Here is a 25,134-nt window from a genome sequence, read left to right as displayed (position 1 = left end):
AATTGAATCGCTGAAGCAATTCAGAGGGGAGGGGATGCGCCAGACCCATTTAACCCGCGTCTTTTTGATGCTGATTTTTTTTCTGCCTCTTTTTTGATAAATTGATTCTGCGCAAGTGTGAACCAGATGCGGATCGGAATCGATTTAAATTTGCCCTTTGGCCGGCTGGAACCGAGTCATTTTGAATCGATTCATTCGTCAATGTGAACCACCTGTGGATTATTTTACAGGGAAAAACTGCGATCGAGGCAAATGTAGTGGGAGCCATGCTCTGCTGTTGAATCGATCCATCAATTCGGATCGCACACTGATTTATTTGTAAGTGGGAATGAATATTTAGTTAGACATTTTTGCAGGGATGGAGAAGCAGAGGCTCTTGGAGATGTCTCATCCACAGTTGTGCCATTAGTAGGGGTCCACTCAAGAGCAGTTAACAACAACAACAACAACAACAACAACAACAACAAATATTCTATACAATTGCTGGCTACACACAAGAGGACAAGGTTCTACATCACTCTGGGACAGCGTCATTATCTACGTTGTTGTTGTTGTTGTTGTTGTTGTTGTGTGCCTTCATTCCTGACTTGTGGTGACCCTAAGGCAAAGCTATCCTGGGGTTTTCTTGGCCAGATATGTTCAGAGGGGTTGTTGCCATGGCCATCCTCTGAGGCTGAGAGAGTGTGACTTGTCCAAGGGCACCCAGTGGGTTTGATGGCCGAGCTGGGAATCGAACCCCGGTCTCCAGAGTCAATAGGACTTTATCAGACCAGCAAAAACGATGGGAGCATAGCGGTATGCTCTAGTAAGTACCATGCAATGATGCAAAGATTATCACATGACGTCACGATTATCCCGTGAATAAAGAGGCACTGTAGTGTCGCTTTTTATTCATGGGAAAACCCCATGAATAAAAAGCGGTGCTAGAATGCCTCTTTATTCATGGGATAATCATGGAATAATCGCGACGTCGCATGACGTCGTATGATAATCTTTGCATTATTGAGCAATAACGACAGGCGCATACTGCTATGCTCCCGTTTTTGCCAGTCTGATAAAATCCATAGCCCAATGCTCCAACCATTGTGCCATCCTGGTTCTTGAGTTATCTGCAGATTATCTGCATACAGATTTCCATCTTTGCATGCACTTGTTGCCCATAAAGACCGACTCTGGATGCACAATGCAACTTACGCTCTTGTAACACCAATAGACTGCAGATCCCCAAGTCTGCAATAATAATAATAATGAGCTTTCAATGTATCTGAATGCATGCCAGAACATATTTGTTTGCATGCTGCTGGTGCATGGATGGAATTTTTTATCACATGCCTGGAGGCATCTGGAGGACCAACACAAAGCTGCAGTGTGATGGCCAGGCGGCTGATCCACTTGGCAGAGGTCACTCCTCTCCATGGGCTGACCATCAGTAAACTCCAGGACAACCTTCAGGCCGGGCCTGAGCAGCTTCACTTGGCTGGGCTTCTCCCCATCGGCCTTCATTTTTCAAGGCGAGGCGATTGTTTCGCTGGAGGCCGAGTCAACACAAAAGGGAAAGGGGGAATAAAATTCCCCCAAAGCTGTGTTAATACATTGCTCAAGTTTTGGGTGCTGTGGTTTCCTAGGAAAAACACCCTCCCTCTAACCCTCAATGAGCCTGATCCATATGGGAAATAAGGGGTAGGTTTGTGGGATATGGATTGTATGTTTCAATGTTGCAAGCTGCCCCAGTTGCATTGCAGAGTAGTGGGGTAAAATTTTATTACTACTACTACTACTACTGCAGTACTACTAGCCCACTTACTTACCACCTTCCCCAAAATACCAAAAGCAGTTTCGCTAAATGGTTTCTATATAAGCCATCCACATTCTTCAAGTATGTCATCAGATTCAGGTGAACGCTTACACAGACCAAAGGCAGCCCAACTTTTAGTCTTAAATGTGCAGTAGGCGTACCCTGGGAAAGACCCAGAATCTCTCTGATTCTAAGTATAGAGGCTATTTGTCGACCGCCCTCAGAAAATAAAATGTTACTACGTTGGAAAATTCAATGTTGTTATACCTCCCACTGGTTTCCCATTATATATATATATATATGGTATTTTTGCAATTTTATATTGTTTTTATGTGACATTTTAATTGATCCATTGTAATAAGTTTTTAATGTGTTTTTTGTTTGCGAGCCGCCTTGGGTCTCCCTTTCTGGGAGAAAGGCGGCATAGAAAATAAATATCTATAGGCATCATATTTTTGAGAGGAACCCAGTGGAGTTGGTGCAATGGTGCCATGCTGCGGCGCAACAAGGTGCATGCTCTCCCTTGTGCATCATGTTTTCTAGCTGGGAAAAAAATTAAACTGTATTTGCTGCTGCTGCTGTTGTTGTTATTAAATATGCTGCATTTCCAAATTGTACAATTTGCCTATGATTCGCCATTGCGCAGGTGCAACCTGCCCTCCAAACACAAAAGTGTTTGGCTTTGCGCATGCGCACGAAAGACCCTTTTCTTTCAGCAACCACAGTAGCAGGGCTCCCCCCTAGTGGCCACTAAGACTCATTGCAGGTCGTTGTTTTTAATTTCACTTTCAACAATACTTTAAAAAGAAGCAATACAGTTGGAGCTCTGTATCAACAGATTCAACCATCCATGCTTTGGCAATAGTTTCCAGAAAGCAAGCCTTGGTTTTGCTATATTATTTTACTACGCCAACGGTCCTCAAACTTTTTACCTCCGGGACCCAATTTCGCATCACGTCAGGTTTCCCCGGCCGACTCAGTATACTTTATTTGGTGTGCATATTGCATATTTTCATTGGCACATGTTTAAATATTCATACACACCAATGCAAAATATATATTCATTTAATCGCTTTGGCACCCGGAGAACCAAAGTTGAGGGGCGTCTGAATTCCCACCGAATCAGACGTATCTTGGACTGCATCCGCACTGCAGAATTAATGTAGTTTGATATGGCTTTAACTATCATGGCTCCATCCTAAGGAATCCTGGGAATTGTAGTTATGGCACCAGAGCGCTCCGAGAGAGGAGGCGAAATATCTCACAAAACTACAATTCCCCAAATTTCCATAGCGTTGCGCCACGGCTGTTTAAGTGGCGTCAAACTGGATTATTTCTGCAGTGCGGATGCCGCCTTGGTCTCCCTATCTTTCAAACAGGTCTAGTTCACTGTCATTCTCACGCTCAGCGATAGTTCCAGTGTTTAGTTTCATTTTAATTTAATACATCTGGGTGCTTGGTTCCAGTGCTGATATTTTAGTATAAACAATAGAACAAAAACTAGGACATAGTACAGAATAAATGTTTTATTACTGAAAAATAAGACGTTACAGAGGTCCGTTCTACAATCGACAAATGTCTCAGGATGCAGTGCAGAATTGTCTTTTTTGTCCGGACTGCAAAATAAGACACTGGTCTTTCTTAGAGAGGTACAAAATATTAGTGGCACTTCATTAAAAAGTCCAGATCATTGGCACTGGCCAAAGGTTGATTTCATTGCAAAAACCCCACTCAAAAAGTCCCATGCAAGGTTCATACCAGACTCAATGGGTGCAAGTTACCTTTTTTCCTACATTAGCAGGGAAGGGGAAAAAGAAAACAACAGCGAGATCTATCCAGGATGGCATGCTATCTTCAAAGAAAGTGAGCAATCTTTAAACTTAAAAACAGGTTAATGGGGAAAATGTTACTGGGATGCATTGAAAAGTATGTTGGGAGGGAAGAAAAGAAGGATTATACTTTAGTACCTTTTCAGGCTAAGCCTCCATGGGTCAAATACTGCAGGGATCAGTGTGCATAGTGAACAGTGCGCCGTATACACTGTATGTCCTTTATGTGTGTGAACTGATCAATGTATGCAATGAACAGTGTGCCGTGATCATTGTGTAGTATATACTATGATCAGGAGGTACAGTGTAGGTACAGTGTGTTCAGTGCACCCAGTGATCAGTGTGTGCAATATGTGTTCTACATAGTGATAATATCTGCAGTGCGCACAGTGATCAGAATGTGCCGTGTGTGCCATGATTAGCATGGGCTGTGATCAGTGTTCAATATGCAGAGAGATCAGTATGTGTTGGATGCAATAAATGCAGTATGTGCTGTGCATGCAGTGCGCAGTGTGGGAACTGTTCAGTGTGTGTAGTGAACAGGGTGCAGGGCATGCAGTTATCAGTGTGTGCAGCATGTGCCGTGTACAGTGGGCAGTGATCAATATGTGCCGTTTGCAATATGTGCAGGGCCTGTAGCATGTGGCATGTGGTATGCAAAATACGCAGTGCGTGCCATGTGTGCAAACTGATTGATGTGTGCAGTGATCAGTGTCTAGTATATGTGACTTGAAGGCACACAACAACAGTACATACTATATTTGCAAAGCTAGAGAGAGGTGAGGATCTGTGACATGGCAGGAGGCACAGATTCATGCCAAGCATTGCGCTTGGATTCCTGACATTTCACTGATCCCTGCATCTCTTTCTAGCCTTGCAAGGAAAATATGCTCTATGCTCCTTGTAAGGGTCAATTTGGTGGATTTTCTGTATTCCAAAAATCCAAAACATCCCACAATCTGAAAAAATAAAATAAAACCCCAACTCTGAAACACTTCTGGTCCCAAGCATTTTGGATAAGGGAGACTCAACCTGTACCATCTTCGCTAGACTCATTAGACCACCAAAGAGCGCAGGGGGCACAAAATGTGGAGGTGCAGGGATGGGCCCCAAGTGGATCAAAGAAAGAAAAGGCAGTGATGCAGATCCATTGTAGAAAGGCCAAAATGGGCTCACTCATAAGGGCTGCTGTGCGATGCCATGATAGCTCAGAGAAATGACTAACAGCCATCTGACTTACACACACACACTCTGCATCCAGTTCAAAGCAGATTACCAGTCCAATGCAAAACAAGACAAATATTGTTACGCCTGCCCTTGTTACTCAGAGACCACTGGGAGCTGTAGTCCCAGAAGAGCATCAAAGGTCAGCGGGTGACTGGTTGTTTCCATGTCAGTGGGGAATACATTCCAGGTTTTGGCCTCGCATTACAGGAACTATCCATGGCACCGAACCTAGTTGTTACAGGAGCTATCCATTGACCCGAACCAGACTAGGTGTCACAGGAGCCATCTGTGGTTCTAGGTGTTACAAGAACTATCTGCGGTTCTAGGTGTTACAGGAGCTAGCTGTGCTCCTGAACCTGGCTAGACATTGCAAGAGCTATCTGTGGTTCTAGGTGTTACAGGCGCTACCCATGGTTCTAGGTGTTGGGGGAGCTATCTGTGGCCCTGAATTTGGCTAGGTGTCACAGGAGCTATCTGTGGTTCTAGGCGTTATGGGAGCGATCCATGGTCCTGAACCAATCTAGGAATAGCACCTTGGAGAGAAAACCTGGCTTCAGACCTGGAGTGGATTCATTGTTTTGACATGGGAGCCACCAGCCACCATTGCTAAAGGTCCTGAGACCTCCAGCCCTTTCCACGAAACATGGCATTCCCAGAGCCAGTGAAGAGCTTTAAGGCTCTGCCTTCGGACTGGAGGGTTCTGCTTTTGGGATGTCAGTCTTTTCCTTGGGTTCCTCTTGACTCTGGAGGCCATCTTCTGTCTTCTCCGCATCGCTGCTTGGGACGTCCGGGAGCTCCACCAAGTTGGGGGCAAAGGGTCCCACCACCCAAGGCAAGGGGACATTCTGCACCACGTAGTCCAGCATCTCATCAATGGACCCCCGCGCATGGGCGATGCGCTCGCGACTCTGGACCAAGAGGCCAGCGGGCATCTCTTGGAAGGAGCGAACTCCCGAGAAGGAGGAGTGGAGATCTTCCACGGTGCTGCGGACCAGCTGGACTTTGTCTTGGACGGTGGCCGGGAGGCCTTGGACCCGGGACGTGAGGGTCGAGCAAGATAGCTGCAGTTGCTGGGTCAGGCCACGGAACATGGCCAGGGTCCGGGACTCGACCTGTAAGACACGAGGGCAAGAAAATGGGTTCAGGACCTCTGGCCTGGGCTGCAGCCTTCTGAAATATTCTACTACTTCCATCTCTTTAAACCGAAATTGGTCTGGAAGCTTGCAGCTAAAGTGACTGCCACCCTCTCATTTTGGGAGAACGTCCAGGTATAAATCCAATAAATCAAAAATAAATCAAGGGGTGAAGAAACAGGTCATAACCCCAAAGGATCATAACCCAACATCATTCCCTTGTCCTACACAGACATTGGAAGGAGCAGAGGATTGAGTCAAGGTACCTCCGGCTGTGCCAGTGACTCCACCTTCTCCTCGCTCCCCGTTTGCTTCGGGTTCCACTCCAGATACATCTGGTGGAGTTTCTCCTGACCACCCTGAAGCTTCTGGTCCACCCCTTGTTTGACACTTTCAATCTGGCAAAAATGGACAAAAAAGGTGGTACAGAGAAAGGAGGGGACACCAGACTGGAAATAAATAAAAATATTTCCCCTTGAACTAGCAAACACAAGGTCATAGGGCACAGCAATGTGGGGACAGAGCAACCATTTTGTTTCCCAGCATCTCTTTCCTTGATATGCATCATTGTGATGCACACCAAAGGTTTTGTTGTGCAATGTGGTTTTGCAAAGCTGCTCCAAGTAGACTGAGATGTTGAATCTCAGCCACAACACACCCCATGAAAAGGTCCTTTGGCTGCATCTGCGCTGCAGAATTCATGCAGCTCAACACTGCTTTAACTGTGTTTTGAACCTAAGTGAAAAGCCAAAGTCCAATCTACAACAAGCAAACATGTCAATAAAAGAAACATCCCTTTGGGAGCCAACATCCTCCTTGATGGGTGCAAAAGTCTTGTTATGATACTATTAGTATTCTATTTATTAATATCCCTGGGACTCAGAGCGGCTGTGCAGACAATAAGCAGCCATTAAAAATCCACATGGCTCACGGACGAAGCAATAATTCCGTTCTCCCAACTACCCTCCCATTCAGGACATCCTTTCTTACCAACTCAATGGTTTGGTGAAGTCTGGCCAGGGCGTCTTGGGTGCCCTGCTTGGCATCTTTCAGCTTGGCCAAGGAGTGTTGATAGGCTCGGTGACGGAGTTTGGACGAGAGGGACCCCAGGCGCACGAAGTAGCTCCCTTGCGCTTTCTGCTGCTCCACGGTGGCCATATCAAAACCCTCCACGGAAGTGGCCAGTGTGGCTAGTAGAGAAAGAAAGACAGGGGTGTCATAAGGGGTGTGCAAGGGGTATGAACCACACTGGCTGACATTTCAGATGGGTTTTCACTTGGTGCGCTGGTGGGAAGGGTCTTCTGGGTCTGCGGGGTGGTCTGCTGGCCAGGCTGGAAAGCAAGCTTCCTCCCTTTCTCACCTGGTCAGCATCTCCGCTGGACACGGAAAAGGCCTTCGAAGAGAGGAGGGGGCATTAAAAAAAATTATCCACGCTAGGTATCAAATATACAGTCGTCCCCCCACATTTGCGGATTTGACTATTGACGGTTTTCATTCCTATGTCCTCCCGTGTGACTCTTCTCGAATTTGACCCGAGAGTCATGCTGGAGCATCTAGAGCAGCGGTTCTCAACCTGTGGGTCACAACCCCTTTGGGGTCGAATGACCCTTTCACAGGGGTTGCCCAAGACCATTGGAAAACATATATTTCCAATGGTTTTAGGAACCGAGACACTGCAATTTTATGGTTTGGAGGTCACCACAACATGAGGAACTGTATTAAAGGGTTGCGGCATTAGGAAGGTTGAGAACCACTGATCTAGAGTTTCCTAGAGAAAACATTTCTCTAGGCATTTGCAAGTTGTCCAGTTCAATTCTACAGTCAAACTCCCACAGTTGTGCCAGAGATTCCTAAAGAGGTGATCTCTCAGGTTGAAAAACCTAGCTGTGAGTTTCATATTTGCATTTCCCCCACTTTCATGGGGGTCCTGAGCCTTTAACCCTAGCAAATGTGGAGGGACGACTTTACTAGGTATGCCACAGTCCTTCCCATTGGCAAGCTGTCTTCCTATATGCCTTCCTATATGCAAGCATACTTCATCTCTCTGAGAGCGATGCTACTCTTTACAAAGTCTTTATACCCCCTACCCAGCCCTCTTTCCTTCCTCATCCTTTTTCTAGCTGGGACTTTTCTTTTAGCAGCATTGACATTGGGAGGGATTGTGAAGGAGGGCTGCAGAAATCTAGACTCTTGGTGTTTGGTTGTGGCAGTATGTCTCTTACAACTCTAGGATTCTATGAATCTATAAACAATATAGTCATGATCTGCAGGGTGACATATTGCAATTGGGGGGTGGTTGTAAAGGAAAGACTGATCGTTTACAAGAAGAGGCATGTACCCACCTAGTTCTTGGTCGGTCATAGGGAGGTAATGATCCACCAGCTCTTCTGACTTGCCCAAGAGGGCATCCACGCCAGTGGCCACCATTTGACCCATTCTGGATCCCAGGACGGTGTTCATGCCACCAGCCACCACTGACCGGGTCACTTCCATGCTGCCTTGCACTGCGCCCTTGGCTATGCCCACTACCCCGGTCACAGCATCCCTGGCCCCATTGACAGTGCTGGCGACGATGCCCTGGGCTCCGGTCACTCTGGTGGAGACCAGTTCCTTGGTGTCTGCCACCACCTAGAAGATCACAAAAGGGAAACTGAGTCATAACATTTGGGTCCCAAGAATGAAATGGACATGGGTTTCAAGGAATCCATGGATGGCATTTCCCTTACGGATAGAGTCTCCCTTATCCAAAATCCTTGGCACCAGACGTCTTTCCAATTTTCCATTACACCCAACAATGTAAATGTTTACTTTAATAGCTGGGGTAGATCTGGATCCCTAAATCCTTGATCACAATGCAGTATTGGTATATTACTAACCTTTTCAGACGGCTGCTGCAAAATAGGCAGTTTTTCCTCCAACTTATCCAGCCCTTTGCATGCATATTCATTGGCCGTTGCAACTGCAGAAACAAGAAAGATCAAGTTACTCGCAACAGAATGGTCCAGTAACTTGAACCCAAATGATAGAGGAGAGGACAATTCCCTAGCAGTTGGGTCCCATGCCAGGAGAAAGGTGAGATATCAACCATACAAATAAATACATTTGAAAAACAAAATATCTAAGGGATGCAGATCATCTGGGTGAGAATGGGTTTTGTGCCAGAATAACCATCCCTCTGGGAAACTATGTCTACCTTTCTTCAAAACCGACTGCAAGGCTTTCGCTGCAGTAGTGCATTCCACACTTTGCCTTTTTGGCTGTCCATCCTATACTTGAAATTGTAATTATACATTTTGGTTTTGGCTCATGCTGTTTATTGTGGCTGCGTATTGGGCATTGTGCAATGGCATCCAGTTAGCAACACCTGTTGTGCAATGTCGCTATTCTGCCAGAGGTTTGCACAAGGCTGCTGTGGCATATGCCCACATGTGGGTATTTTCGTTCAAGGGACAGTGTAGTGGTTTGAGTGCTGGATGACAACTCTTGAGACCTGGGTTCAAATCCTTGCTCAGCCATGGAAAACCACTGAGTGACCCCATGTTGGTCACACACTCTCAGCCGCAGAAACACCCATGACCTTAAGGTCATTATAAGTTGGAAATGACTTGAAGGCATACAATGACGTCAACAAAAGGGGTCCAAAGAAAGAGATGCTCACTCACTTTGTGGTTCCAACTTGGTCAGGAGAGGCTGGGCACTGCTGACGGCTGCAGCCGTGAGGGTCTTTACCCCCATTTCTGCCACATTGCAGACAGATTTCAGGTACGGATGGGTCTCCTTCGTGGAAGCGTAAGCAGAAGACACCATGTCATATGTGGAGCTCACCAGCGGCAGACTCGCTACCCGACTAATGGCATTCTACCAAGTAAAGAAAGCAAAACACAAAACAGATTTAGATGCCGGATATGCATGCGTTCCATTTAGTTATTTCATTAACAGATATCTACAGTGTGGTGTAGTGTTTTGAGCCCTGAACTATGACTCTGGAGACCATGGTGCAAGTCCTAGCTTGGCCATTAAACACACCTTGGGCAAGTCACACTCTCTCAGCTTCAGGGGAAGCCAGTGGCAAACCCCTGCCCTGAACAAACCTTGCCAAGAAAACCCCTTAGGGTCACCATATGTCAGAAACAACTTGAAGGCAACACAACAACAGCAACAGCAGGAAATCGTTTATAGCTGTGAACTGGCACAGCAGATCTCCAAACATGGGCAGGTTTGTTAGGGGGGGGAAATATGGTCCTTCAAATAACCTGGACTTCATGTCTAGAATTTAAATCAACTCACCTGCTGTTCTGCTTCTTTGCTCTCCGGAGTGGTATGACTTGCATCGCTGCTTTCTTCCGAAGACATGGCACAACTGAGAGGGAGAAAGAAAGGAGAGGTGTTCAAGAGATGGCACGTCTTCCCATTGTATATGGTTAACCTATGGAACTCCCTGACATGTGATGCGGGAAGAACACTATGTCCTTATAGACTTTGTTGTCGTTCTGTGCCATCAAGTCATTTCTGACTTATGGCAACCCTAAGGCGAACCTATCCTGGGGTTTTCTTGGCAAGATTTGCTCAGAGCAGGCCTTCCCTTGAGGCTGAGAGAGCGTGACCTGCCTAAGGTCACCCAGTGGGTTTCATGGCTGAGCCAGAAATCGAACCCTGGTCTCTGGATTTGTAGTCCAACGCTCAAACTACATTGGCTCTCATTGACTAGAAACACCCCAAAAGCAATACTGCAGAGAAACAAAACAAAACATGGCACCGCCGGAGTATCACCCTCCAGGGCTTTGGCCCAGAAGTAGCAATGACATGATAGCCATGTTAATGATAAAATCTTAATTTTAAAATGCTATACATTTTATAGTGTCATTTCTGACACTAAGAGTCGTTCAACATTTTTAAACAGAGTCTGGATGGGGAGGCTTTGATTGAGAGTTCCTGCATGGCAGAATGGGGCTGGAATGGATGACTCTTAAGGATCCATTCCAACTCAAGGACTCTCTCCTATAACTTGCAAAAGGTAACCTGTGGCAGTGTGCAAACCAGCGCAAAGAACACCATCATCCAGGTTTGTTGAGAGAGAGAGAGAGAGAGTTAACTTTAACCCAGTGGGATGGTTGCCATGTGCTCAGATAGGTCTCCGCTCACTTCAAGTACAGTCATGCCTCGCAAGGTCAACTTTGGTGGACTCAACGTACATAACCCTGGAATGAGTCGGCTGGGTTTGTGTGACAGATCGCACGGCCGCTTTGTTTGGAGAGAGACCGAAAAGGAGGGGAAAATGGTTGCGATGACTTCATATCCCACAAAGGCCCATGCTATTTGGACGCATGGTCCATGCTATTTGCTGGGACACCTGGGGGTGGCTGAGACAGTGAGACTTTTACTTTCCAAGGCTCCAGTCCATAGTTCCCAAGTCATAATTAAACCATTTTAATTGTATTTTATAATGCTTGTTGCATTGTAATTATGTGGATTTATTTAAGGAAGGGAGGGATAATGGGATTTATTTGACTGCATTATATGTTTTTATTGATGTAAGCCGCCTCAATCGTATTGAAGAGGCGGGATAGAAATAAATTTACTATTATTATTATTATTATTATTATTATTAGGCCCTTCAGATTTTTTTGGAACGTTTCAAATTTTGGAAGGTCAACATTTTAAACAATCTGTGCATGAAACGACGTTTGTGCAGATCAGGTCTTCCCAAACAACCACAACGACAAATACAGCTTTATAAAAAGTCAAAGCCTTTTTGGTATACGGAAGAGGATCCCCTTTGAAACAAAGGGCTATAGACAAAGTCCAGTTTGTAGAGATACATTTCGGTTTCCAAAGTTTGCATTCGGCAAAGAAAGGAAGAGTGACGCAACACAATATTGCATGTGACAAACGTCACTTCTTTCTTTCTTTCTTTCTTTCTTTCTTTCTTTCTCAGTCTGGACTCATTTAGAAACCTTTCATTTACTGGAATGTATGAAAAGAAGATCTGTGATAGTCATGTGTAAATAAACAGAGGAGTATGTGTATGGGTATATAAATGTCCATGTGTAAATTTGGTCTGAATGGATATATATATACACCATACACACAAACACACACACGAATGGATTTGGTGTGTGTGTGTGTGTTTATTATATACATGTGAAATATGTGTGTGTTTGTGTATCCTATGTATCTGTTTCATCTTTAGCTACTAAGATGGTGGAAGCCAAAACATTTTGCTCATGTCATATTGTTTATTATTATTATTATTATTATTATTATTATTACATTAATTTCTTACCTTTTCCCCAAAACTGGGACTCAGAGCGGCTTCCAATATATATATATATATATATATATATATATACACACACACAATAGATAGATAGATAGATAGATAGATAGATAGTTTTAGCAACCAAATGCATCCTTCTGGGATCCAGGGACAACTTAAAAGAGAAAATGTTGTTAGTTTGGTTTTCTGACCACCAGTATATGTGTATTTGTGTGTAATAGACAAAAGCAGAGACACACACACACACAGACATGTACACATCCTGGTGTACATCCAAAAAGCAAGCCAACAACACTCCACCTAAATTTATGCTGGATCCCAGAAGGATGCAGTTGATAGTGTTTGTGTAACATAGACACACAAATATTGTATCATATTAAAAACAACAACTCACACATAGGAAAATAGATATAATATGTAAAGCCCATGTTTTTTTAAAAGCAAATCTCTTCCTATCCTGATCAAAAACAGTAGGAACCCTCTCCTCCGACCCCAAAAGACAAAACCCACGTTGTAACTCACCGTTACAAAGTAACTAGTAGTTGCAAAGCACCAGCTCCAAAGAGATCCTTCGTATAAAAGCCCAAGAAAGGAACTGGTGAACTCCAGGCGAAGGGCGTGTTTAGAACGTTGGGCTGCTGAACTCCACTGCAGCGCGTCGGAGCCAATCAGAGGAGAGGATGACACCGTCCCAGCCAATCAGCGGCGATGGAATGTCAGTGGGCGAGGCCAGTTTGTTACAATAGAATCAATTAGGGGGAAATAAAAGCGGTGTAAACGCGCGATGGACCCCCTTTGTGTCTACACATGGATTGGAGATAGGCATGAAAATGCACCCATGATAGGGAAGAAAGAGGATTTAAGGGGGTTTGTGATGAGTTAGGAACCTCAAGAAAAAGCAGCAGCAACCAACATTGAAGAGTAATAATAATAATAATAATAATAATAATAAATATTTTTGTTGTTATCAAGTCTTTTCTGACTTATGGTGACCCTAAGGCCATTTCTCCATTTTGCTGCGCATCTTTGCCGCAGCAACCAAACCGCAACAATGCACAGCAAAAAAGAAGCCACTTAGAGCGGTGTCCTTTTTCCGGCGTCGCAAGCAGGAAGGGGTGCCGCCATGACACCACTTCTTGCTAGCGACGTCTGCGGCAGCGTTGCCATCATGGCGGCCCCCATGTGGATGGGAGGCCGCCATGATGCCAGACTAGGGTTCCGGAGCATGCGGTTGCTGCGTGCTCTGGAACCCTAGAATCGGCGCCACCACGCCATTTTCTGCCTGCGTATACTGGGCCTTTGTATCGTCAGAAGATCCCGGTAAAACGGTTCCACTTCTTTGACGGGACTCACGGGATCAGCGCCATTGAGTGAGAAAGCCTTTTGTGCGCTTGCGTTCAATTGCGCTTTCTAGACTGGTTAAAAACTCATGTCCCTGTGTGATAAAGTCCTCCGGAAAGAAAGCGGTGGCGTCACAAGGAGGTGCGGGGGTGCGGACAGCTCCAGGTGACACCCCAGAAGAGGAGTGACACCCAGTTGGGCCCTCCCCAAGTTGCGGGGTGAGGACTGCTATAGTGGGCGCCTCCGCCGTACCCCTCTGGACCTCGCTGTCATGGAGCACCTTTCCTCTTGAAAGAGAAGGCTGGGTGCGGTGGCTCGGTTGCTGCTCCCCGAGGGACTGGGTGGCAAAGGGAGCAGCGACCGACATTGGCCCAAAAGGTTTGGGGTCCACTGCTCTAACCCATCTTCAGAGCATTCAAGTTCTCACGTATGTGGGATGCAGCAATGGAACAATGGATGCAAGCTCCAGGAAAAGAGATTCCACCTCAACATTAGGAAGCACTTCTTGACAGTAAGAGCCGTTCGATGGTGGGACGCACTCCTTCCTCGGAGATTGTGGCGGAGTCTCCTTCTTTGGAGGTTTTTAAACAGAGGCTGAATGGCCATCTGTTGCGGGGCTTTGGTTGTGATTTCCTGCATGGCAGAATGGGGTTGGACTGGATGGTCCCTTGGGGTCTCTTCCAACTCTATGAGTCTATGCTCTTCCCCTCCAAGGCTGGGCATGAATCAAGCCATTTCCCCCATTTGTTTGCCATGGCTATGGCAACTGTGGCTAGGTTGCCTTTGAGCCACGCTTTCTGTTTTGCAAGATGGCGTCACCATGGCGATGGCCCCGGGGATTTGTGCACGCTGATGTGCCCAGGAATGGTGTGCGCTGTGTGTTTGTGTTTGTGTGTGAGATTTTCCCACGGACTGCATTCTCTCATTCACTTTTGGGATGCATGACTAATAGTACTCCATGAGTTGCAGGATTGGGGGTTTTGCCACCCTTTTAGGAGAGAGAAGTGATAAGAATGCATGAATTAATGGCATTTAAGCCTTGGGGAAAACCAGGACAAAGCTACAAATCCATTTGTTGCTGTTATTGTGTGCCTTCAAGTCATTTCCAACTTACGGCAAACCTCTCACAGGGTTTTCTTGACAAGATTTGTTCAGAGGTGGTTTGCCCTGGCCTTCCCCTGAGGCTGAGAGAGTGTGACTTGCACAAGATGTTTTCCATAGCCAAGCTGGTAATCGAACCCAGATCTCCAGAGTCAGAGCCCAGTGTTCAAAGCACTGCATCACACTGGTTCTTACCTGCATTAATAGCCTAGAAATCCTTGCTATGTACAGTTAAACTGGCATTGTTTTATGGCCTCCTTGCAAACCCAGATGTTGCTCCAGAGCCGTGTTTCCCAGACAGAGGCTTAACCTGCTGAATATTCAATGCGCAGCCCCTGGTGCTGTGTCAGATCGGCTTTGCCATTGCCAGTCGGCCGGCCTGCGACTGGGGTGGACACTTTGACGCCGGGAGGCATGACGCCAGATGCGGGCACCATATGCTTGTGTGCAGCTGTCTCCTTGCCATCATGGAAAAAGCAGCTGCTCTTTGCTTGTGGTATGAGGCGACTCTGGAAGAATTTCCTTCCACTGCTGCCTTCAACACTTTGCCCGACACTACGCTTGCCAAAGGATGACCACAAAATAAGTTTCTTGTGGCACCAGAGCTCTCTAAAGTCTAAATATCTCCCAAAATTACACGTCCCAGAATTGCAGAGCATGGAGCCAGGGCAGTTAAAGCGGTCTCAGACTGCATTAATTCTGCGATCTAGATGCAGCCTTAGTATCTGAAATACCTCTTCCTAAACTGCAAATCCCAGGATCCCATAGCCATAGCAATGAAAGGGGAATCAAGGCACTATTGCTGCACAGGGTATCTATTAGGGACAGAAAGGGTGCAAACAAAATGCGAAACAGCAAATGAAATGCAAGGCCCTAAGTATCATAAGCTCTGTTGCAGAGTCCATGCTTTGCAAGCAGAAGGTTGCAGGTTCAAATCCTCCCTGACATCTGAAGGTAAGGAAAGGAATAAAATCAGGTTATGAGTGATGGGAAAAGACCCTTCATGGTGAAGTCGAAGGCTTTCATGGCCGGCATCCATAGTTTTTGTGGGCTTTTTGGGCTATGCGGCCATGTTCTAGAAGAGTTTATTCCTGACATTTCAACAGCATCTGGTGAAACGTCAGGAATAAACTCTTCTAGAACATGGCCACATAGCCCGAAAAACCCACAAAAACCCTTCATGGTCATCCGGTCACAGCTGGCTGGGGAAGATTTGAACCTGCAACCTTCTGCTTGCAAAGCACAGGATCCGCCACAGCAGCGTCATAAGGTTTGCAGTTCTGCAGCGGAGTCTGTGCTTTGCAAGCAGAAGGTTGCAGGTTCAAATCTTCCCCAGCCAGCTGCGACCAGATGACCATGAAGGGTTTAAATTCTTTTCTTTGATCACGGGTTTAAACCAAGCTTCATTCAGAACCAAGAGGAATTCAGAAAGTCGGCAACCTGGGTCCAAAGCACACTGCAGAAGTAATCCAGTTTGAGACTGCTTGAACTGCATTGCTGGCTCAATGCTGGGGAATTCTGGAAACTAGTTTTGTGAGACATTGAGCCTTCTCTGTCAGAGAGCTCTGGTGCCACAATAAACTACAATTCCCAGGATCCCCTAGCACTAAGCCGGGGCAGTTACACTGGTCTCAAACTGTTTTAGACTGGATATCTGGTGAGCCAGGCATCTGATGGAGTGGTAAGGCTAGTGGAAAACCTGGAACGGATTCATTGCCCAACTGACATGGGAATCAGCAGCTACCGCTGCTGAAATTTGGCGCAGGTTCGATTTTCAATAGTAAAGGCTCCCCGTGGAATGACAAATAATAACAATAATCCTTTTCTCTGTCTTTTTCTTTTCTTCCCCCTTCGCCGCCTTCCTTGCACGCACGGTCTTAATGGTATTCTTTTTCTCTTTACAACAAACCTCTCCTCTTATTATTATTTAAAAGAAAAAGACGGAGGAGGAGGAGGAGAGGAAAAAAACACCCAGATAAATAAACACCGGGACAAAGCCCATTTGGGTGGGCAAATATGACTTTGTGCGCTGGATTTTTTTTTTATTGCTCTGTTAAATCACAGCAAATTGCCTGGCATCTTTAAGCAATTGGGTTTAATTTAAAACTTCCATGGGAGTGCAGCTTTGCCATAAATTTCCGGAGCGATGTTGGGCCCGGATTGCATTGTGCCGTTTTCTTTCCAATTAAGAGCGGAGGGCGAAGGAAAGGCGGGCGGGTGGAGGAAAGGAAAAGCGAAGGAACAAAGGAGGAAAACAAAAACCCCAGCTGCACTGTTGGTAGAAGCTATTAATAGACCATTACTATTGCTTCTTCTAATAGCGGATTTGGCTGGGGATGGTCTAAACAAGACCCCTGGGAATTGCAACAAGCGTGCGTGGGGATTTAATATTCTCAGGGGGGGAATCCTAAAGTTTGCAGAAGGACAACCCAATTTTAGATGAAAGGAAAGCTTCAAGAGGCAGGCCAAAGCCCAGAGCAATGAGAGCGGCTGGCAATATTGTGTATGGATGGAAGGGGGTTAGCAGTCCCAGGGGAAAATCATAATATTTGCCCAATCATAGGATCACAGAGGGCCACCTTAGAGGAAGGGTTTGGCTAAGACAGAGAACGGCAATTGTAAGAGTTCAGAGATCGGCGGACGTGATGATTTGGAGATTTTGCAAAGATGGAGTTGAGAATAGTAGGCTAGAAGAAGGAACGGCAACTGTAACAGGTCAGATATCGGAGGATTTGGAGATTTTGCAAAGTCTGAGTTGACAATATTAGGTTAGAAGAAGGAATGGCAACTGTAAGAGGTCAGACGTCAAAGGAAGTGAGGATTCGGAGATTGTGCAAAGTCTGAGTTGACAATATTAGCTAGAAGAAGGAACAGCAACTGTAAGGGGTCATATGTTGGAGGAAGCAAGGATTTGGAGATTCTGCAAAGTCTTTCGTGTGCCGTTCCGCCAAAGGGAAAATTGCAGAGTGGGCTTGGGAACTCACAAAAAAGTGGATGCGTTTCAAGGATTTCAGCAGGAACCAAATTTGGACTCACTGAGAGAGGTTACCACTCGGCCTTCAAGATCCTTAGGAGAGGAGCAGATCATTTCCTTCCTGGAATAAAGGCTCACTGAATTATTCTTGGCCCAGTTTATGAGAGTGTGCATTCGGCAATCACAGACCCATGGGTTTCCGGAAAGGTCAAGACCTGGTTCGGAGACTTGGCCAGAGAATGGAGGATCCAAAGCGGAGAGCCGGTTGTGGGAGATATCCAACATTTCGAGCGACTTCAGTGGCTCAAAGACCTTGGCGGGGAGTTTATCCAAGCTGTTGTTTTGCAGGAAGAGGAACTTCAGCTCAGGAACGGCATGGAAGGTCTCGTCCGCGATCGATTGCAACTGGTTGACTTCTAGGTTGAGACCCGTCAGGAGGGGCAAACCCTCAAATATCGGTGCTGAAAGCGTGCGGAGGAAGTTGTGTGAGAGGTCCAGATCGGTCAACTGCTCCAGCTTTTCAAAGCACAAGTCGGGCACCTCTTTCAGCTTGTTGTTGGAGAGATCTAGGATCTTGAGACTCCGTAAGGCTTGAAACCACGAAGGACGGAGAAGAGTCAACTGGTTTTCCTTCAGCGAGAGTTGCTCCAAGGCACTGTTGTTTCTGAATATCCTCGGCGGGAGATCTTTGAGGAGGTTGCCGGTGAGATCCAGAGCGGTCAGTTCTGGGAGGTCACGGAAGAGGCTGCTGGGAAGAGTCTTCAACTTGTTGTTGGAGAGGTGAAGCTCCCGGAGGTGAGGAAGGGCCTGGAGGGCATCTACGCTGATGATAGAGATGTTGGTGAACTCGACGGAGATGGTTCGGATCTGTTTGGGGAAACCGCTCGGGAAATCGCTGAGAGTTGGGGAGGAACAAACGAACTCTGTGATGTTTGGAGAGGACACAGGAGGGCATGGGGCAGCCCCAGGGAAGGTGCACTGAAGGGACATCACAAAGCAAATAATAAAGGTCGCCGAGAGATCCATCATGGGGATCTGTGAGGATGCAGAAGGAGAGAAGATGCTCTGAATTAATTTGGGGAGGATAATAATAATAATAATAATAATAATAATAATAATAATAATAATAATAATAATTTTTATTTACATGCCCCGCCTCTTCCAAGGATCAAAGCAGGATTACATCATTAAAATAATACAATGCAATTAAACAGGCAATAAAATACTAATACTGTACTGAATTATACATCTCTATTAGTTCCTTAAAATCTCCAAACATCAATTCATATACCATCATACTTAAAAAAAGGGGGGGGGGTCTTAGTCATCATCTCTATACCAAATCCGATGGGAAAGCCCGCCGGAAGAGATCCGTCTTTAGTGCCTTCTTAAAGGCATCTAAGGTAGTGATAAGACAGATCTCCTCCGGCAGACTATTCCATAATTTAGGGGCTGCAGCAGCGAATGCTCTATAGGAAGTTATGGTTAATCGAGGAGTATTACAATGTTCCAACAAATTCTTCCCCGATGTTCTGAGTGTGTGGGGCGGATTATGTAGGGAGAGGCATTCCTGCAGGTAACTCAGATACACATTAAGCCAACTTCTTTCTTTAGTTAGTCTCAAAGATGCTATAAGATCTCTCTACATAGTGATTCTACAAACTAACATGGCTATGTCTTTGAATTCTAGCACACATTAGGGTTGTAAACCTTCAACTGTTTTGTCTTGGCACAGGATGAGGAATCACTAAAGTAGTGCCCGAAATGTGGCCGAAAAAGGAATATTATACAGGGGTCTCCAGATGTTTGTTACTTCAGTTCCCAGAATTCCTGACTGGTGGCCAAGCTGAATGGGGCTTTTGGGAGCTGAAGTCTAAAAAACCCCGGAGGACTAATGCTTGGGAACCTACTTTCCCTAGTATTTTGCCTGTATTCAAATAGCCCAAAGTGTTGTACAGGAATTATTATGTAATAATAATAATAATAATAATAATAATAATAATAATAATAATAATGTTTATTTATAATGCCCTTTCCGCGAAAGGTTGGTACATCAGAACATAGACAATAAAAAACGAACGATAAAAAGCCACACTATAAAATGCTAAAATACAAAAATAATATAGTAGTATGCTGAAAACAAAAACAGAGAAAAGCATATGATTTCTTGCACAAAAGACCTGTCTCCTCTTGTCTTTCTGTGCAGCAAATAGTGTTATATGTGTAAACAACAACATTTTCTGCACAGAAAAGAGGGTTTTTTTTTGGGGGGGGGGGGTTATAAAAAACATGTTTTTGCCTGCAGAATAATTCCTGTGCAATGCTTCAGAACATCGGCTGAGAGGAGAAAACTGCACAAAATGGTTGTTGATCTACAATTCCTCCCAAAACAGATCTCCAGTGGTTGGGAAATCCAGTTTTCAAACTGGAATCAAACAAACAAAGTGACTATTTTTCTGTCCCCAATATACCCCACTTTAACTATCAAGACTCAATGGTATGGTATTCTGGGATTTGTAGCTTTGGGAGACATTTAGCCTTCTGCGTCAAAGAGCTCAGGTGCCACAACAAGCTAGAAACCCCAGGATTCCATAGCATTATGGAGAACCTTAGATCATTAGGTTCTCCATAAATCATAAACCATCGACAGAGAAACCAAATCAGTTTCCAATGCAAAAATAAAACCAGTTGCATTCCCAATTTGGGGTCTCTTTGCGTCTGTATGTCTGGAAAAGGAGGTTTGCGCTTTGCTCCAATTCTCAGAGTCCTCTTTACAGTAGAAAATGCTTGCAGGTTTTCCCAAATAAAGATTTTTTTCTGCTTGTAAGCAAACCTGGATCTGATTTATCACTTACTTGGTATCTCCAAACCTTGTAGATCCATTGCTGAGACGGAAACACACTTGAGGCAAGCACCCCATGTTTCTTGATAGTACTGTATATACTCATGTATAAGTCTTGAAATAACTGACCCCAAAAACCTAGGCCGACTTATCCATGGGTCTATGTAAATCATAGACTTTAACTCTTTTTAAAAGAGTGAAAGGCAATGCTGGAAGCATTGACTTCTCTCTACTCTCTCATCCATCCAGCCTTAAGACTGAACACAAAGAGTTATGCCTCCTGTAATGTTGTAGGTTCATTGGCATTGCTTTCCTATGCTTCAACATTCAGATCCTTTGTTGCATGCCCCTGAGTTTTACTCTCAACCTATCTAAGGGTCGTATCAAAACCCATAATTCGGCCCCCCAAAGCTGTCCTCGACTTATACATGAGGTTGACTTATAGTCGAGCAAATACAGGTATGCATCCCTGAAACCCATTGGGTTTTGTCTTTGGAGATCGTAGTTGAAAGATACCCCTCAAAGGTCATCCAGTCTGACCCTATTCGGCCATGCAGGAAGACACCATCAAACCCTTTGCAATAGATGGCCATCCAGCCTCTGTTTATAGACTTCCAACGAAGGAGGATCCATCACAATCCTTGGAGGTATGTCAAATTTAGAGGGGAAATCATAGAGTCATAGAGACCCCCAGGGGTCATCCAATCCAACCTCATTCTGCCACCATCAAAGCCCTTCCAACAGATCGCCATCCAGCCATTGTTTAAAAACCTCCAAAGAAGGCAAATCCACTAAGACATTGGCCTCATTCTCACTACCTTTTAAACCGGACCGTAAATCGGTTTGAAGCGGTTTAAATGATCCTGGTTCACACTTGAACTGAATGGCTGAAGCAATTCAGAGAGAGGGGGCATGCACTAGACGCATTTAACTTGCGCCTTTTTGGCACTGATTTTTTCCCATGGCTTTTTGGATAAATCGATTCTGCGCAAGTGTGAACCGGATGCGGATCGTAATCAATTTAAATTTGCCCTTTGGCCGGTTGGAGCGGGTCCATTTTGAACCGATTGGTTCGTCAACGTGAACCACAAGTGGGTTGTTTTATTTTATTTTGCCGCAAGAAAATGCAATCGGGGCAAATGTCGTATGAACCGCGCTCCGCTGCCGAACCCATCCATCGATTCGGATTGCAAAGCGATTTATTGGTAAGTGGGAACGCGGCTATTACTTACCAGCAGTTTTGTCGCTCTGTCCAGACTCACGCCTCTCTTCCTTTCTAGTGCTGTGTCTGCAGGAGATCTCTCCAAATTCCTAAACCTTTATCAGGTTCGCTTTATCAGGAAATGAAATTCAGGGGGAGGGCCCCTGGAGCCGAGACCAAAAAAAAACCCAACCCTTCTCGGAAATACCACTGAAGGTTTATACGTTTCTTGTCTTGCGACACTTTTTGTGTTGTGAAACTAGTTCTCTCAAAGTGCAAACACAAAAAGGAGAGGTGCGCCAAGTCTTGATCCGAAGAGCATTAAGGGTTCTGTTGACCCAAACGTTTTCTGGCTGGAAACATAGCGATTTCCCCGAAAGGTTCGCTAGGGAAGGGGCCAAAAGCCAAACCACAGTTTGCAAATGCAAATTCTGGTGGGGGAAAATGCACACACCTTGAATTTGGATGGTGTTCGGAGCCCATCGAAACCAACAAGGAAGGCATAAGGGTCAGAGTGCTAGACTGGGACTTGGAGAGATCTAGTCTCCAGTGATCGATGAAGCTGGATGATCCTGTCTAATCCTGGACCAGTCCCTGATCCAATCTGCACTGCAGAAATAATGCAGTTTGACCCCACTTGGCAACTGCTATGAAATTCTGGGATTTGTAGTTTTGAGTTTCTGGCAAGGAGTGGGAAGAGTTGCGTTGAGATATATATTTCGGTTGCTGCTTGTTTTGATTGTTGATTACTTAATAGTTTTAATGGTATTTTATTATAATATAGTTGGGGGGATAATATATTAATTTTAATATATTTTATATTGTATTTTACTGACACTGTAAGCCACCTCGAACCTGGGATAAAAATAAATAATAATAATAATAATAATAATAATAATAATAATAAAATTATAACGAAAATATATATGAAAATGATTATATATGGTTGCTTTTATGATATGATATTAATAAGATGTCTTAAACAATTTAAATTATTTGCAAATATATAATAATAATATTTATTATTATTAAATTATTTGCAAATATATAATAATATTTATTATTCTTAAATTATTATTATTAAATTATTTGCAAGTATATAATAACAATATTTATTATTCTTAATTTATTATTATTAAATTATTTGTGAATATAATAATAATAATAATAATATATTTGCAAATAATTCAATATCGTATCACAACAACAACCATATATAATCATCTCCATATACATTTTCATATGCATTTCTGTTGAGCCCCTTCTTCCCCCCAATACTGGCCTTCTGCTATTTGTATTGGATTAAGTAGATTTAGGAAGGCTCTTACAAAAACCTCCCTCTCAAGTAATTTTAGAGTTGGAAGGGCTCTCCAAGGGTCATGTAGTCCAACCTGACAGTCCAAGAAGTCCGTCGATTTCCCCCTTAATTCCTCGAACCCGCTTCTCTCTGGGGAGATTTGAGCCAAACCATGTTTTTGCCCGTCCCAATAAATGGGAGTATCGGGGTCAGACCCGCTCTGGGCTAGAGTCCGAACTTGAAAGTTGTCAACTCCTCGACAGTTCTGACTAAAACCCAGAGCGGATTTGTAGCCCTTTCTCAATAAGATGCTAGTCTCTTATTGCCTCCCTGGGTCTTGTTTATTCTGGCAAAAGAAGAGAATTGTGCTTTCCCTGGCATTGAGGAATTCTATCACTGGGCCAAAGCCGGCAGCTGCGAAGCCTTGAATCAATGGGTCCTTTGTCTTCTGTTTCTGCATGGGTTATTAACCACCTCGGTTCCGAGTGCGGATCCATTTGAAGGATGCGACCTAAGGAAGATGTTTCGAAAGAGCCATATTGGGCATTCACAACACAAACTCAAGGACTGAGACCTGGTTCCTGAGTAGCTGGCATCCAAAATAAGATTAATTATTTCATTTCATGTATTGATTTATTGGAATAACAAACGCCGTGTGCCTTCATGGCGTTTCCGAATTACGGCGACCCTAAGGCGAACCTCTCATGGGGTTTTATTTGGCAAGATTTGTGCAGAGATGGTTTGCCATCGCCTTCCCCTGAGGCTGAGAGTATGTGACTTGTCGCCCAGTGGGTTCCCATGGCTGTGCAGGATTCGAACCCTGGTCCCCTGGAGTCCTAGTCCACACAACAACCACCACCATAAGAGATACAGTACTTGGAGCTAGCTGTTCTCTTTTAAGGCTACCCCATATTATTATTATTATTATTATTATTATTATTATTATTATTATCATTACAAATATACACCTCCATGCATTCGTTGTTGGGTGCTTGCAAGTTGTTTCCGACGCACGGCAGCCCTAAGGAGAACCTGTTGTGGGGTTTTCTGGGGTTGAGATGGTGTGACTTTCCCAAAGTCACCCAATGGACGAACTGACTTTGCAGGACCTGTGTTTTTGGGCTGCATCCACACTGCAGAAATAACCCAGGTTGACACCACTTTAACTGCCATGGCTCAATGATGCTGTGAAATTCTGGGAATTGGGGTTTTCGGAGACATCTGGCCTTCTCCGCCAGGCAGCCCTTGTGCCGCAACCAACTAGAATGCCATAGCCTTGAGCCAGGGCAGTTAAAGTGGTGTCAAACTGGATTATCCCTGCAGTGTGGACGCAGCCTTGGGGGTCATCTGAGGCATAGCGTTGCTCCAGCATCGCTCACAGCCATGGAGAACAACAAACCCCAAACCTTTGGTGGAGACCAGCTTGTCTAATGGTGGGAAGAAAAGGACGTGGGGAATGTGACCCCAGTCATTCTTTTGGGCTGTTTTGGAAACTTTTGAGAGATGGTCATAAAGATCCTAAGAGACTGAAAAACACATTCTTTGCAGGCAGAAAAAGGTGCCTCTTGGTGGATCTGGAGGTGGCTTAGCTAGACTTGACCGGCCAGTTCGACCCGGTCCAAAAATGTCCTTTCACAATCGCACAACTGGGAGGGCAGCACTCTTGTGAGATCATGTCAACCCTGTTGTTGTTGTTGTGTGGCTTCAAGTAATTTCTGACTTATGGTGACCCTAAGGCGAAAATATTGTGGTGTTTTCTTGGCCAGATTGGTTCATATTTGCTTTACCTTGGCCTCCCTTTGAGGCTGAGAGAGTGTGACTTGCCCAGGGTCGCCCATTGGGTTTCCATGGCTGAGCCAGGATTCGAACCCTGGTCTCCGGAGTCCTAGTCCAATGCTCAAACCATTACCCCACATTGGCCTACCTCTCCCATTTCAATGTCTGCTGTCTATCCGAAATTCTGTAATGCGTTTGAGGCCATATCTGCACTGCAGAAATAACCCGGTTTGGCACCACTTTAACTGCCGTGGCTCAATGCTATGATATTCTGGGATTTGTAGTTTTGGTGGGGAACAGAAAGGCTACAAAGCTCACAAAAACCACAAACTACAAGGTCT

The 25,134-nt window shown here is 45.0% G+C and overlaps 2 protein-coding genes across 3 annotated transcripts; both read right to left on the bottom strand.

The window, feature by feature from the left end:
* Nucleotides 1-3,303: 3,303 nt before the first annotated feature.
* On the bottom strand, nucleotides 3,304-13,055 carry LOC149308373 (perilipin-3-like). 2 transcript variants are annotated; one of them, XM_089535657.1, is made up of 8 exons: nucleotides 12,784-13,054; nucleotides 10,272-10,344; nucleotides 9,647-9,842; nucleotides 8,861-8,943; nucleotides 8,327-8,612; nucleotides 6,975-7,174; nucleotides 6,251-6,382; nucleotides 3,304-5,963 (listed from the first exon to the last, which is right to left on the bottom strand). In XM_089535657.1, exons 2-8 carry the CDS (start codon nucleotides 10,335-10,337, stop codon nucleotides 5,523-5,525), a joined length of 1,404 nt encoding a protein of 467 aa, XP_089391783.1. In that variant the 5' UTR covers nucleotides 10,338-10,344; nucleotides 12,784-13,054; the 3' UTR covers nucleotides 3,304-5,522. The 2 variants fall into 2 exon arrangements, with proteins under 2 accessions (XP_089391783.1, XP_089391784.1); XM_089535658.1 differs by lacking the exon at nucleotides 6,251-6,382 and having other exon boundaries at nucleotides 12,784-13,055.
* Nucleotides 13,056-16,720: 3,665 nt separating this feature from the next.
* On the bottom strand, nucleotides 16,721-21,819 carry LRG1 (leucine rich alpha-2-glycoprotein 1). The gene is made up of 2 exons (XM_089535659.1): nucleotides 21,752-21,819; nucleotides 16,721-18,712 (listed from the first exon to the last, which is right to left on the bottom strand). The coding sequence occupies exon 2, from the start codon at nucleotides 18,704-18,706 to the stop codon at nucleotides 17,714-17,716; it is 993 nt and encodes a 330-aa protein (XP_089391785.1). The 5' UTR covers nucleotides 18,707-18,712; nucleotides 21,752-21,819; the 3' UTR covers nucleotides 16,721-17,713.
* Nucleotides 21,820-25,134: the final 3,315 nt, after the last annotated feature.

Source organism: Sceloporus occidentalis, unplaced genomic scaffold, assembly GCF_023333645.1.
Source record: "Sceloporus occidentalis isolate IW3139 unplaced genomic scaffold, rSceOcc1.0.p SCAF_8, whole genome shotgun sequence".
In the NCBI taxonomy this organism is placed as follows: Eukaryota; Metazoa; Chordata; class Lepidosauria; order Squamata; family Phrynosomatidae; genus Sceloporus; species Sceloporus occidentalis.
This window is presented reverse-complemented; position numbering and strand designations above follow the sequence as displayed.

What these genes read in the sequence shown, in the direction of transcription:
- LRG1 (XM_089535659.1), bottom strand. Translation starts at nt 18,706, where the DNA reads ATGATGGATCTCTCGGCGACCTTTATTATTTGCTTTGTGATGTCCCTT.
- LOC149308373 (XM_089535657.1), bottom strand. Translation starts at nt 10,337, where the DNA reads ATGTCTTCGGAAGAAAGCAGCGATGCAAGTCATACCACTCCGGAGAGC. An exon ending in TATGACCGACCAAGAACTAG is followed by an intron (nt 7,175 to 8,326) that starts GTGGGTACATGC and finishes TTTCTCTACTAG; the next exon opens with CCACACTGGCCACTTCCGTG. An exon ending in TTCACCAAACCATTGAGTTG is followed by an intron (nt 6,383 to 6,974) that starts GTAAGAAAGGAT and finishes CATTTTTGCCAG; the next exon opens with ATTGAAAGTGTCAAACAAGG.